The sequence below is a fragment of the Choloepus didactylus genome, chromosome 2 (genome assembly GCF_015220235.1).
Source record: "Choloepus didactylus isolate mChoDid1 chromosome 2, mChoDid1.pri, whole genome shotgun sequence".
NCBI classification, from domain to species: domain Eukaryota; kingdom Metazoa; phylum Chordata; class Mammalia; order Pilosa; family Megalonychidae; genus Choloepus; species Choloepus didactylus.
Genome location: NC_051308.1, coordinates 178,637,706 through 178,652,964, shown reverse-complemented (window position 1 = coordinate 178,652,964; position 15,259 = coordinate 178,637,706). Strand labels below are relative to the sequence as shown.

General features: G+C 35.4%; 1 protein-coding gene across 22 annotated transcripts in view; it reads left to right on the top strand.

The window, feature by feature from the left end:
* The window catches only part of SGIP1 (SH3GL interacting endocytic adaptor 1), a 220,898-nt gene extending 206,303 nt beyond the window's left edge, over positions 1–14,595 (top strand). For all 22 annotated transcript variants that reach the window (XM_037826970.1, XM_037826969.1, XM_037826971.1 and 19 more), the window contains 6 exons: positions 2,162–2,317; positions 6,551–6,683; positions 9,715–9,917; positions 11,034–11,098; positions 11,687–11,851; positions 13,400–14,595. In XM_037826970.1, the coding sequence (XP_037682898.1) occupies positions 2,162–2,317; positions 6,551–6,683; positions 9,715–9,917; positions 11,034–11,098; positions 11,687–11,851; positions 13,400–13,422 (745 nt within the window). In that variant the 3' untranslated portion in view covers positions 13,423–14,595. The remainder of the gene's footprint in view (positions 1–2,161; positions 2,318–6,550; positions 6,684–9,714; positions 9,918–11,033; positions 11,099–11,686; positions 11,852–13,399) is intronic.
* Positions 14,596–15,259: the final 664 nt, after the last annotated feature.

The following is a 15,259-nucleotide window of genomic DNA, read 5'->3' as shown; positions in this document are numbered from 1 at the left end:
TCACAGAAATGCAGGAATAGCTTAATATTTAAAAGTCAATCACTGTAATTACCATATTACACTTAAAAAGTAAAACCATAGAATCATCTCAGGAAATATAGAGAAAGCATTGACAAAATTCAACATTCATTCCTGATTTTATAAAAAAAAAAATTAGAAAACTAGATATAGAGGGAATTCCTTCAACTTCATGAATGGCATCTTCAAAAACCCTATAGCTAAATTAACATAAATAATAGATAAAGACTGAATTGTTTCCCCCTAAGATTAGGAACAAGACAAGGATGTCCATTTTCATCATTCCTTTTCAATGTTGTACAGGAAATTCTAACCACTGAATATAAGGCAAGCAAAAGAACCTAAAAGGCATCCAGATTGGAAATGAAGTAAAACTGTCCTTATTCAGAGACGACATGATTGTCTAAGAAGAAAACCTGTTGGAATCTAAAAACAAAACAAAACAAGAAAACATTTGTGAGTTTGGATTTGGTGAAGATTTCTTAGGACACAAGAAGAATAATTGATTAGATACAACTCTTAAAAGAATAAATCAATGAATTGGACTTCACCAAAATTAAAAACTTCTGCTCTTCAAAGGATACTCTTAAAAGAAAGAAAAAACAAACCACATACTGGGCAAAAAAAAATCTTTGCAAAGCATATATCTTACAAATGACTTGTGACCAGACTATATGAAGAGCTCTCAAAATTCAGTAATAAAAGGACAAAAAAATAAAAGCCAATTTCAAAACTTGGCAAAGGATTTGAGCAAACATTTCAACAAAAGAGATAACTGATGACAAATAACACATGAAAATATGCTTACCATCATGAGCCACTAGGAAAATGCAAATTAGAACAACAATAAGATACCACTATACACCTAGTAGGCTGACTTAAAAATAAAAAGACTGATTATCCTAGTATTGATAAGGATGTGGAAGAGCCAAAACTTAGACACAGCTGTATTTTCCACTTGGAAAACAGTTGGCAGTTTCTCAAAAAGTTAAAGGTTCACTTACAGTGTGATCTGATGATCTCACTCCTACGTACTTATCCAAGAGAAATGAAATCATCTGTCCATACAAAGATTTGTACTCAAATTTTCATTGCAGCTTTGTTCATTGTATTCAAAAACTGGAAACAACCCAAATGTTTTTCAGCAGGTTCATGGAGAAACAAACTGTGGTATATCTATACAATGGAACACTATTCAGCAATAAAAAAAGAATTAACTATTGACACATAACAACATGGATGAATCTCAAAATAATTAATGCTGAGTGAAAGAAGCAAGAACTCCCCCATCCCTCCAAAAAAAAAAAATACCTTATGATTCTATTTATATAAAATTCTAGGGAATGTAAAGTAATGTATAATGATAAAAAGAATACTAGCAATTGCCTGGGGCAGAGGAGTCAAAGGATGAGGAAGATAGAAGAGAAGGAATATAAAAAGGCATGAGGAAACTTTGAGGGATGAGATATATGTTCATTGTCTTGATTGTGTGATGTTTCCACAGATGTATATTAGATAAAAAAAATTATGGAACTTTACAGTATAAATAAGTGCAGTTTATGGTATGTCAATTATACCTCAATAAAGTTATTAAAAAAAAAAAATCTTTCCGAACTGTCATCCCAACATTTACTTCTGTGACTGATTTGACCATTTCAACTAAATAGACAAGTTAATGGAATGAAGTACTAGTTAAGCAGGACACAAGAACTTTACAAGTACATAAGAGAACATGTTCAAGGCACAAAAACTGAAGTATATTACTGTGAATAGTGTGATAACATCATGCAAGTTAATATCTTCAAATGTGCTGCCAAAAATTCAGAAATCAAAGTGAGAGAAAACCACCGGAGTAGAGAATTCTATTCATGAGGTGAATATATAGATTTTAGAAAGAACCTGCACTTTTCTTCTTATTATTCAAAACGCATTCAATAAAATAACTACTTTTTTTGGTAAGTGTTGAAACAAACCATTGATTCCTCAGATTAGTTAGAAATGATGGAATTATAAGTGCCTACCTTTCATCTCTTCAGCTGTTTAATATTGTTATGTAAAACCGATCTTTCTCATAACTACTTTGATTCACAGCATTTTGACCTGGGATTCCCTTTCTTTCCTCTCATGTGCTTTGATACGCCAGGTGTATTGTCAAGATCACTGGAGAAATGGTTTTGTCCTTTCCTGCCGGCATCACCAGACACTTTGCCAACAACCCATCCCCAGCTGCTCTAACTTTTCGGGTGATAAATTTCAGCAGGTTAGAACACGTACTGCCAAATCCTCAACTTCTCTGCTGGTAAATATGATTTTCCACAAATTTTTAGAGATGTTATGTGGCTTAGCACTTTGTACCTAGATGAGGGATAAACCTTGGCAATAGAGTAGCATTGTAGAGAAATTATCACTGCTCAGATATGCTTGCAGATTCAAACACAACTTTAAGCAGCTGTCAAAGTTTCTGTGAGTGGTTGTGTGGGCATGTGTTACTGCTTATAATATTTTAATGGCCACCTATCTCAAGTGGATTAAGAGACATTTAGAGTAATGAAATCTACATTAAAGACAATTTATTCATTGTTTTATTTATTATCAGTAGACAATGGATGAGGATGCTGAGAAATGAGCCCAATAACAAGAACAAAACCCTTTTGTTGTATTAGCATCTTTATAAATCCAATGTGTTTGAATTATGAGGTATTCTTCACATGAGCTTGAAAAACTTTTTTGTAACCTATGTGTAGTTCCACTGTAAAATTGTTTTGGTAGAACTTTACATGTGTGACATCAAAGAAGTTTATGTGAATTTTTTTATATGAATATACTTTTTCACATTTTCTAAGTATTAAACTTGAGTATGAGGTCTTTATCATACATACACAAGAGCACATTCACACAAACATACACATGCATGTGCTATTAAAAAGAATTAATTATAACAAGTTAATTATTTGCAATGGATGAGACGAAAGGAGTCATTCCTGACGTTTTCCTCTCCATTATCAAGTGTTGATATTACATTTAAAAATCTGTCTCTAAAGTGGCCACTTTTTTCCTTTAGTGCAACCTCCCTTGTCTAAGAGACTACTATCACTCTGTGGGACCACTGCAATTACTTCCCTTCTTACCTCCCTGCATCCAATCTTGCCGCACTCAGTTACATCTTCACACAACAGCCAGAACTATCCCTTATAGGGTAGATCAGTCCATCCTCACACATAATTCTCCAGTGGCTTCACATTTCACCTGCTCTGGAATCTAAACATGTTAGCCTTGCCTCTGAGGTTCTGAGCTGTCTACCCTTGCCTGCCTCTTTGTCCCCATCTCTCACCATTCTGCCCTAAAGCCCTATAGCTCACGCAAGATCTGCCAATCTCAGAAAGAGGCTCAGTTGTTTCCCATATCATGGTTTTTTGTGCCTGTTCCTTCTGCCTAAAGAATAATCTTCCTGCCCTTCTTCAACGTGACTCCTGCTGATCTTCAAATCTCAATTTCACTGGACCTTTCCTGACGGTCCCACTCCCCACCCTATCCCCCCAATGCCATTTCCGTTCTCTCAAGGTACCCTATTCTCTTCCTTTGTAGCACTTACTACAATTAGTAAGTATATATATGTATATATATATAATTTGAGTTTCTTCATTCATCCATCTTCCCCACTAAACTGTAAGATCCACGAGGAAATGGAACCCAGCTATTAGTTCGCCATCATATCCTCAGTGCTTTCCATCATGTCTGGCATCTAATAAACAGTTATATTTGTTGGATGAATGAAAAACTCAACCATATTTTAAAGAATTCAGTCAAACCATATGGTTATGTAGAAATAACTAAAGGTTGTTGGTATTTGGACTTTGAAGACCAATATGATCATTCACATTCTTACCTCAATGAGATTTCTTAATTGCAGTGGTGAAAAACTCATCACAGGACTTTCAGGAAATTATGATGCTCACCTTCTCCTCTGTGGCCCTTGCCATGGCTTAATTGGCAAACCTGATTCCAGGTTCAAAAGTATAAAGAATAAAAATGACCACCCATTACGATGAAGAATAAATGTGAAATAATAGAGATCGGAAATCAGCAAATTTTTACTTCAGATTCCCTCAGTCTTTTTGATATGCACATTTAGTCAGCTAATTATACTTTTCAAGGTCCTCCATCTCAAATCAGAAATTGTGCTCCACCATCTCATCAGTTGGTTTATGAATATAATTGGTATTACAGTTTCTTATGCACTCAGTTTCTGTTGCCTATTTCTTAGGCGTATGCAAGAGTTGTACACATACATCTTTCTGTCAGTTTTGTGAATTGAATTAAATATCTTTCTGAGAAATGTTTGCTTGACAAAAACATATAGACCCTTAAATTATTTTCAAAAAATGAAAACAAAAAGACAAAACTTCATTAATTTGAACCTTGTTAATGCTAAATACTTGATTATTGTGATAGGATTGTGATTGGTTACCCTTTAGCATATAGCCTACTTGATTTTGTTATACATTACCCCTCCACCACCACCACTACCACCCTAGTATTTAAAGGCAATGTAACAAAGCATTATTCTCCATTGCAATCAAAGCCTTTTAGCATCTATTGTCTTACACCCAGCCAATGATCCCATTTATGTTTACTGAAAGACTTTATTTGTATTAGCAGCATGTCCCCTAGAGACACTGAGTTTGCAAACTCTGTGAGCAGCCAACATGTTTACTTCTACTTTTCCTTATGAAAGGGTCTGTTTAACAGTGTAAAGGATACTCCAGAACAATTGTTGAACCAGTTATGAGACTAAAGAATTCTCAAGATATCTCAAACATTTAAGAATTGCCTGTCTATGTAAGCATTTGATTGGCAAAGCTGTCTTAAATGTTTATTAAAGTAGGTCCCTCTGAGGAGTTACCGACATATGACTTAGCTTATTTTGTTATTAAACTTAGCAGATGCATTTCTTTTAAAAATAGTATAATTGATATTTCCCCCATAATTTAGACCTAGTCAATATAAATTGAAGACACATTGCTGGATATTAATTCTGCATCTCTGTTTTGGTATAGTGGGAAAGGAAGACTGATGGGCTGTTACTTATTAGCTATGTGACCTTAAGCAAATTACTTAATTTTGGTTATCTCCTGTCTCCTTGTGTAGCCACAACTCTGGAAGCTTGAGGTAACTTGGATGTTTTTTGATGTTAAAAAAAAAAAAAAAAATGCCTGGATGGCTCTTATCAGCAGCTCAGATTGACTCAAGAGCAAAGTCTCAGCAGCCAGGAGTCTGTTGCCCCCACCCCTTCCTACATACCCAACGTCATAGAGCTTTACTCTGTCTTCAGTAACCTTACATCAGGGCACAGCAGAACCAAGTGGGTACTGCTAAGACTTGGCCCACTCCCAAAGCCACTCCCTCCTAACAGACCAGAGCAGTTTTCAAGCCCTGCTATTTTTTGACTCAGCTTTCTTGATTCATTTGACTTCCAGAGGCTGTCATAGCAATTTACTTTTAAAAAACCTGCCTTCCACTTTATCACCCTTCTCTTCTCAATCGCTAATCTTCTTTCTATAATGATTTTGCTCATCTTTAAAAATGAGGATAATAATTCTTCCTTTGCAGGGTAAATTTTAATGAGTTAGTTGATAATACATCTAGTATCTAGTGCATAATCGGTGCTCAAGAAATTGTAACTACTATTGTATGATACAGGATATTCTGAAAGTGAAACATCAGTAAACGAGTAGTGTGCCAACTTACTAATCACTTGGGACCTCAGTTTCCTTGCTAAGGGAAATGAGGCAGATGCTTTTCACGCTGATTCTTTTTGTCATGAAGGACAAGCATTTGCAAGTTGGGTTGGGTGAATGGTCTACGGACAGGCCTTTGAGCAAAGCTGATGACTCTCATAGGGATATAAAACTCCTTAGTTCATCAGGACTACACTCTATTACTCTGTCACTACCATGATTCTTCTCATTTAAACTCCAGGATTATTTTCTAAGTGAAGTGATTTTTTTTTATTTAGTTGCTCTTGGATGAAATATTGTGAATGCTGAAAAGATAGCATGATGATTTTAATATTGTCCTTTTCTCCTCGGTGATAAAGATAGTGTTTACATTTGATCAAAATACTTAACTCAGTAATTTCTGAGCAACTTCTGGTCAACTCAGTTAAAAAGATAATGAATATACTCAGCTCCTTGGTTGCATTAAGAGGAAACTATGGTGAAGTAGAAAAAGCTATTAAGTTTGGGTTAATAAATAATTCACTCTTCACAACCAGTTATCATCACAGTTGTTTCATATTACTGGTACTCAATGAAATTTATAGCAATTACAATAGCTCCTCCCTATGGGTATTAATCTATTAACATATGACCATCCAGAACTGCATTTGTATGAAAACCGCACCACTGTTAATATAATTTCTAAGAATTGTCAAAGATGGATATAGAAAGCAGAGAAGAATTTGCTAAGATGCTTGTTGGGTGGTTTATATTTGTTATAAGGTACTACTCATTTGTTCTTCCCAATTGAATAGCGATAATACCCAAAATGATGCCAATACCAAGGAATTCTGGGTAAACATGCCAAATTTGATGACTCACCTAAAGAAAGTGTCAGAACAAAAACCCCAGGCTACATATTATAATGTGGACATGCTCAAATATCAGGTAAGCCTATTTACATGGTCATATGTCAATTTCATATAAATTTATTATTCTAAACTACTTAATACTAAATAAAAGTAAACTAACAATTCTTTTAATCTTATTTAAAATCTATAATTTATAAGAAAATAAAATATTGTAGAAGACTATTTGAGGACTAATGATGGTAATATTTATGCATATCCTTATTAGTTTAAACTTACAAGTACAATGTTTTATTGAAAAATTAGAGAAACATGCCACAAAAATGAAGTTGCAGAAAATGACAGCAATTAAGATTGTAAGCATTGATAAACTAGATCACTGAGCTTTGTTAAGGAGTTCGTGGTACTAATCTCATTTGTAATGATTAGGTGCAAGAAATCTGATTTTTTTTCTAGTGTGATAGTCCCATGGAACAGTTCTAATAAAACTTGTGCTAAGAAATAATGTAGCGTTAAAATAATATTTGAAACAACACCATCATAGTTTAATGAAAATCAGTGTATCTCAGTCCTTATTCCACTTTACAATCACCAGGGAACTGGTAAACAAATGCTGGTTCTGAACTGGTGCTAGAAACATATATATGGCTGACACCAAATTCTGAGTTAATTGGTTTAGTATGATACCCAAGTATCTGTATTTTTTAAGCTTTACAGGTGATTGTAATGCATTCTGTGGGTTAAAAACCATTTATTTAAATCACTGTAAGGAAACAACTGAACGTGAAGTATCTATATGATGATACTTTCTACAAAAGTGCAAACAAATATAATGTTTTCCTTGTGAGAGTGGTGTCACCTAAGCTTTGGGCATTATAGATAATACTAACAAATATAAGATACAGAAATTCACAACTTTTATAATTAATATCTAACAGATAACGCACTTTATTTAACTTTATTTTTTCAAAACATTTAAACCTGCTCAGTGACTGTTCATTTCCAAGAGAAATGAGAAAAACAGGGAAACTCCAGTATACTTTATCCCTGAATGAGAAGTTGAATTTCAGAGTGGTTTTCGTCCCCTGAAGAGTGAAAATAAAACTGTAGTTGTTACTCTTCATGAACTCTGATTACAAACACTGAATCTATGTTTTCACTTCAGATTTTAAAATACTTTAAACCTTAGATTTTAAAAAATGTTTGAAATGTGGGGTTTTTAAAATCTCCGTGTTCATTATTAAGTCAACTAGAAGGTAGACATAATTCACCTGTTATTGCAATATGAGCTTGGTGTAAAGTATTAAGGTATAAGCAAGAGACTGAATTCTGGAATTAGCTCTGCTTCCTACACACTATGTGACCTTGGGCACCTTGTTTATTTTCCCTGAACCGCTATTTTCTCACCTGCAAATAATTATAATAATCATACATACCTAAATATTTATTTCATAGCTTGTGAGAAGAGCTAATAGCCTAACATATGTCAAAGTACTTTGTGAAATGTAAATAGCCCTAGACCTGTGGTTTTCAAACTGTGCTTCAAGGAATCCCTTTTGTTATTGTTATGTTGCATTGTTTTTTGTGTGTTTTTTTTGTTAGATTTTTTTGTCATTGTTTTTCAACAACGCAAGGAATTGGGTTGGTGAGGCACAACTTAGCATTTTGTGGGATTGCCCTCAAATTGCAGCATGTTTAGTCTCTGGCCACCAATAGTATCCGCCAGGAATCGGGACATTCAAAAACACAGTCTCACGGATCCAAACAGCACCTCCCTGGCTAGAGGAACTACTATCAGGTTGAGAACTACTGCTGAGGACAGACAGAAGACAGGAAAAAGGGGAAGGGGTCTGCTCTGCTCTTGACCTATTTTAATTAGAGATTTCTAAATAAAAGTTAATTTGCAGAAAAGATTGTGCTGCTAAAAATAAAGTTTGAAAACTATTTTGAAAAGTTCAAAAACAATAGTTAAATAGCTAAAATTGTCATCAAAAGCCATTTTTGATATTTCATGAAAGAACATTTTATTTCTGGGCTTATTTTTGCAGCACTTCCCCAGCCTTATGAGCTCAACCCACCTTCGTGACCCTTCCCCATTGTGTCCATACTTGGAGGCATTTCTAGTCCAATAGATAGTTGCTTTTCTTCAAAATCAGCAAAACTCATACTGGTGAATAAAAATGCAAGGTCATAAATGCTGCCCACACAATCCCTGCTGTGTGCATTTGCTTGTATAAGGACACTCCGCTAGAGATCTATTCACAGTCACAGTTAGCAATGGAGAAATTATAACATTGTGAAATTTTCACTGTGCATCGGAGAATTCAATCTGATATTATTGTCTGTATATAAGATAAATTTTTGAGTCTCCAAATTTGGCTTTTCCTTGGTCAAACTTATAGTTAGTTAATTTTATCTAGAATCAACATTAAGCAGTAGACTGTAACACTTCCAGTTGGAGGATCTGAGTTTTAAGTCCTTACTTTGGCAAACTGCAAAGTAGCAATGATAACCTGCTTTGTCTAACTCACTAGTTAGTCATGAAGAGGAAAAGCAATAAGAATATCAGTAGATAACATCTATTAAAACATTACTTCCTTACTAAGTGCTAGGCACTGTAATGAGTGGTTTACATAAAACATCTCCTTCAGTCTTCCTGATAACCCTCTGGGTAAATATGATTGTTCTTCACATTTGGCAGATGAGGAAATTACTGAGTTCAGCAAAGTTTGGTAACTTGTCCAAGATCACTCAGCCTGTAAGTGACAAAACCAGAATTCAAAACCAGGACTGCCTTGCTCCTTGGCTTCAACTCCTAACCAGTGTGCAAAACCACCTCCCTAAGAGACGTAAAGTGCTTTACAAACTCTAACATGCTTTAGAGATTTTAGTTTTTGATTTTAAGTTTTTAATCTGTTAACAGCCTACCTAAAGCACCCAGCTCCCCCTCACATGGTATCCCTTACCGTGATTTTCATTTGTAAGCACCACAAACAACATTATGAAATTTGGTTATCTAAGAACATTTCTGTGAGAGACAATTATAGCTTCTGGTTTTGTTTTAGATTAATGGTTGAAACTCAAACCTTCTCTTCTTGTCGTTTGGCAAGGTTTCTGCCCAGGGCATTCAGTCCACGCCTCTGAACCTGGCAGTGAATTGGCGGTGTGAGCCTGCCAGCACTGACCTGCGCATAGATTACAAGTACAACACGGATGCAATGACCACCGCCGTGGCCCTCAACAACGTGCAGTTCCTGGTCCCCATAGATGGGGGGGTATCCAGGCTCCAGGCTGTGCTCCCACCAGCTGTCTGGTAAGAAGCCACCAGTCCCCTTTGCCTTCACCAAAGGCTCCTTCGGTGTAGGGATCACAGAGCTTCTTAGCATTTGTGTTTCCTACAGGAGGAGAGCATATGAGGACTGTGTGTCAGGGTTCAGGACAGGAAACGGAAAACAATGTGGCTATCTTAAGCAGAAAAATGGTTTAACACAGGGCTATCGATGCTTACAAAATGGTAGAAGTGCTAGAGGAACAGGCTGTAGGCAGGATCTCCAAGAACATTTCCCACAACACTACAGAACTAGCCCACCAGAGGAGCTGCTGCTTCTACCGTAACTGAGAAGGAGAGAATTAGAAAGCTGACAGCAGAACTGCTGAGTTCAAGAACCCACCACCGTAACTGTGATCCAAGGATCAGAAAACTCCTGCCAGCACCTCCTTAACTGCTCCTCAATACCCACAAAACTCTAGAGTGGACTAGGGCACTGTTGTAGGGACAGCAGCAGGAGAATGGCCTCTGCCTCCCATTTATCTTCCAAATCTCAAGCAGTGCATGTAATTCGTGAAATCTAATTTGCATCTAAGACCCTAACTACAAGGGATCCTGGAAAGTGTAGTATTTAGTTTTCTAGCCTCTGGACTATAAGAAGGCACTCTAGAGAAAAGGTATGGGTATAGATACTGGACAGATACTTAGTGCCAATAACATCCATTTAAAAGAACTTGTTCTTCTAGAGAGAACACTACAGCTTTTCCATGATTATCAAAAGCGAAAGGTAGAACATTTTTAAAAAATGAATGTCAGCATTTTGACAGCTCCAACTTAAATTACTTGAATTAATTTATTAACTAACACTTCCATTTATTGTTATAGTAGATGTGTCCAAAATTTTTTTAATTCTGCCTTGTCCTCTACATGTTTATCTGACAGTATTGTGGCTAGTTACAATAAGGATAGGGAAGGAAAAGCATATACATACATATATACACACACACATATATACATATATAAATAATTATAAATTTTAAATTGTAGCTAAAATTTTAAAGATCCATTTATAAAAATAAATGTTATCTAGAAAAAATATGACACCCATTAAACAAAAACCCTTGCATATATACCAAAGCCTTTTACCTATTTTATTTTTAGGAATGCTGAACAACAAAGAATATTATGGAAGATTCCTGATATCTCTCAGAAGTCAGAAAATGGAGGTAATGTTATCACAGACTTATTTTTATTTAATAAATAAAACTGAAATAACTTTTAGGTGTTAGCCAACTGTTAACCAAAATACACTTAGCACTAAAACCAGAATATTTCACTGAATTTTTGCATTTCTTTATTTCAATCAATAAAAGCAAATAATTCTTCTATGAATCTCCAAATCCAAATACCCTCTTCATTTTCTTCCTTTCTTATCAGGACCCCATATCAAACAGATCATCCCATAGGCAGAGAAGAGTTTTTCATGAGGCATGTTTTTTATCCTGTAACAACACTATACTCACTGATAGGTTAGACAATTTTTTGCTTTCCCTTGATATTAATCTTTAGTAGGAAAATACATGGTCTTCCAAGTAGCATGCCCAAATTTAAAGCAGCATTTTGCTGACTTACACTTTTACCAATGTGCAAAAATGTATTTAATGCTAAGTTTTACTCATCACTGTTTTTGTCACTGAAGTATGTACTATTTTAGTTTGAAGTCAGATTTTGTATGTTGACTTTTAAATACAATATCCAATTTTTTTTCCAGAATGTTGTATTAACTGTAATTTTGTATTAATACTCTTTTCCAGGGGTGGGTTCTTTATTGGCAAGATTCCAATTATCTGAAGGCCCCAGCAAACCTTCCCCATTGGTTGTGCAGTTCACAAGTGAAGGAAGCACCCTTTCTGGCTGTGACATTGAACTTGTTGGAGCAGGGTATCGATTTTCACTCATCAAGAAAAGGTTTGCTGCAGGTAAGTGGGTAAGGAATCTGTGAGTTTCATTTGTGAAAATAATGTTGCCTGAGCTACCTTCCTTAAGAAGGAAGAGGTTGTGATTTTCTTATCTTCCTTCTCCTCCTCCCCACTTCCAACCCTGATTTCTCATCCCAATTAGAAAGCCAACCAATTGTTGAGTAAGGTAAAACAGGACAGTGAACTGGAAGCCAGAAATCAGGAGGGCTCTGACTACCTCTCCTGGCTGTCATTCTTGTGTGGGACTGGCTAGTATAGTTCCCATTATATAGATGTGTTTACTGAGGTTACTGGAGTAAATCCGACTTTTGTTATATTGACAAACAAGAACAGTTTTGCTTTTGAATTTCTCTCCACCTGAAAAGGCTTTGTTCTCCAGCAGGGCTTCATGGATTTGAGACTTCTCAGGCTTAGCTGAGATCTGGGAAGGTCTATTTTTCACTTTAATAGCAACCTTAAAGTGTCTTGACCAGACCTCAGAACTGTTGGGTCCATGAGCTGAGTGTGGCCATGAGACAAGTTTTATTGATTTCCAGCATTTAGTGAAAAACAGAAGATCTGGCAACAAATGTCTTGCTTTTTTTGAAAAAAAAAAAAGAAAGAAAGAAGGAAAGAAAGGAAGAAGGAAAGAAGGAAGGAAGGAAGGTAGGAAGGAAGGAAGGAAGGAAGGAAGGAAGGAAGGAAGGAAGGAAGGAAGGAAGGAAGGGACAGAAAAAGCTAGCTAGCTTAATAGCCACATACCTCATTAAAGCCAGGCTTACACCTCCTTTTCACTACAAGCCTCACCTGACCTGCTTTTATTCATCTGAGATCCTAGGGCAGTGTTGCTGAAAATTTAGAATGTGTCAGAGTCACCTGGTGGACTTGTTAAAACTCAGATTGCTGGACATGACCTGTGGAGTTTCTGATTCAGCAGTTAGTTCTGGGATGAAGCCAAAGAATCTGCATGTCTAACAAGTTCCCAGGTGATGCTGATGCTTCTGGTCCAGGGACCACCTTTTGAGAACCACCCCTCTAGGAAATCAGGTATGTTTCCAGCACACCTCCAAATTTGGAGTCATTCAGGGCCCAACATTTAGTGATCTGTCTCTGGAAAAAAATCAAGAACAAATCCACATTCCCCCAGATTCCCTGGAACTAGGGTGACTATACTTGGTGATTTGCTGGGTTAAGTCCTGGTTCTTATGCCCACTGTACTGATGTGATTATTAATAACGCCTCTTTCACTCTCAAAAATGACCCAGGTTAGAATATAAATTATATGGTTACCCTTCCTATAACAAGTTGGATTTTCACACCCAGCCTCTTCTGGTCAAAAACCCAGACCTCTGCAAATTGTTCATATATGAAAATGAGAAAAGGCAGCAACTAGCTGGTCTGGAAAATGAAGAGCTTAATAAACTTTATATATTTTATATTACTGTTGTATCCCTCAAGTAGGCTATTTAGATCCTAGGGATAGGAAGGGAGGAATAGAAATTCCACTCATGTAATAATCAAGTTATTGAACCAGGAGGTAACCTGTTGATATGCCACTTTGTTTTGCAGGAAAATACTTGGCGGATAACTAATAAAATCTCATGCAAGAATTTGGAGAATTCACATAATGGAGGACTGTTTTATGAGAAACAGGTTTTAATTTTGGTTTGATGAAAACAAACCAAAATCAGCACTTGGGGTATATCTGCTGGAGATGTCAATGACTTTCAGCAATGATTTCCCACATTCAATACCACTATGACCAGTCCTACAGTATTTACTTCTAGGTGTACTATTGTTAATGGTTTTAAAATGTAATTATTGTATTTGTAAATTGTACTCACTCCAGTAAGGCAGTTAGACACTTGAGTTTTAGCATTTTACCATTCCTGAAATGGATGTAATTTAAACTGTGGTATGTAAATTTAATAGTAGTACTATTGAATGGCACAATGCTTACAGAGATAGGTCACATTATGTCAATATATAAAATTCAAATATAATACTGATAGCTATCATAAAGGGGGTGCCACATACAAAGAAAATTAAGTGGAACCAGAACAGAAAAAAACTTACTTTTCTTCAGTCCTTAGTATGTCTTACTCTAGTGCTAAATCTATCTTCAAATGTTTAGTGGGTTTAAATTCAGAAACTATTTCAGAAAATATTCTAAGGTTACAGCATATTCGAAGAAAAGCATTACCACTTTTTAAAAAGCTTTTTTTTCAAACTGCAAATTTCATAAAAATGCAAACTCTGTAAACAGGGCCTCTTATTTTTATAACTTGTGTAAAAAGGGAAAGCAATTCATATTTAAAGTTTAAGTATATGAAATTATAATCAAGAGTAAAGAAGACACAGAAGTCTTAGCTACTTCCCCCTCTCTCTACAGTTTAGCAAATGTGGAGATTGGTGAATAATCAGACAGACTAAAACCAAAATTGTGATTTTAGGGTCTCAGGACTTTCCATAGTTGAATTGGTGAACAACTTTTGCACAATTACTCTGAACAAATCATCTCTCCCATCTAGCATGGAGGAATGGTGTCTCTTGTCTCCTTCTTTCCCCACAGGCATCAAAATGTTGGGATTGGAGAGTCTTGGGAAAAGATTTCAGTCCCTTTAAATCCAGAAGGAGAATTTTTGATTGTCATCATTTATATCATTTGGGAAGGACCAAATAAACTTTATAAATTAACTTCTCTCCGTATGTACTGTGCAATAAATTTCCTATTGGATGAATAAAATATTCTTTATTAAGATTAATTGTATAAAACTGTAAATCTTTGCCATTCTTGGGGAATCAAGAAGAGAGTTATCAAAAAAATTGTCATGATTTCAGTGTTTAAAGACATAATAAAAATTGTATTCACTCAGTCCCATCTCACAATGTAGAAGTTCAGAGAGAAGAAGCACATCTCAATGGGTCCCAGTTGTGACACTGGAAACATTAGTCTTCCTCTAAATTATAGAACTTATTTTAAACATAAGCCAATTCCTATTCTAGGTTATACTGTTAAATAATTGTAATTATCAAGTTGTTATATCTATCATTAGTTGCTAAATTATATTTTACATTCACTCATATTTAAAAAAGAACCTTTAGCCCCTTTAAATTTTAAAATCAAATTCAGTATTATGAGTCTTTTAAAATAAGGCTATGACTGGCAATAGTTTACAATGGAACTTTTTAAATTAATATTTGTACTCCTCAATCAGTTCTTGTTACCAATACAATGCTCAAAGCGATCTGTTTTAATTTGAAAGAATTCTTACTATTCAAACGTACTCTCAATTGGCTTCCCAAAGCAGTCTGGTGTAGAAATTTATTGAACAAACATATTAATGTACTCATTTTTAGCAAAGACGTTCAATTCAATCTTGAAACCAAAATAGAACTAAACTTTTAAATCCCATGAAACATGGGGAA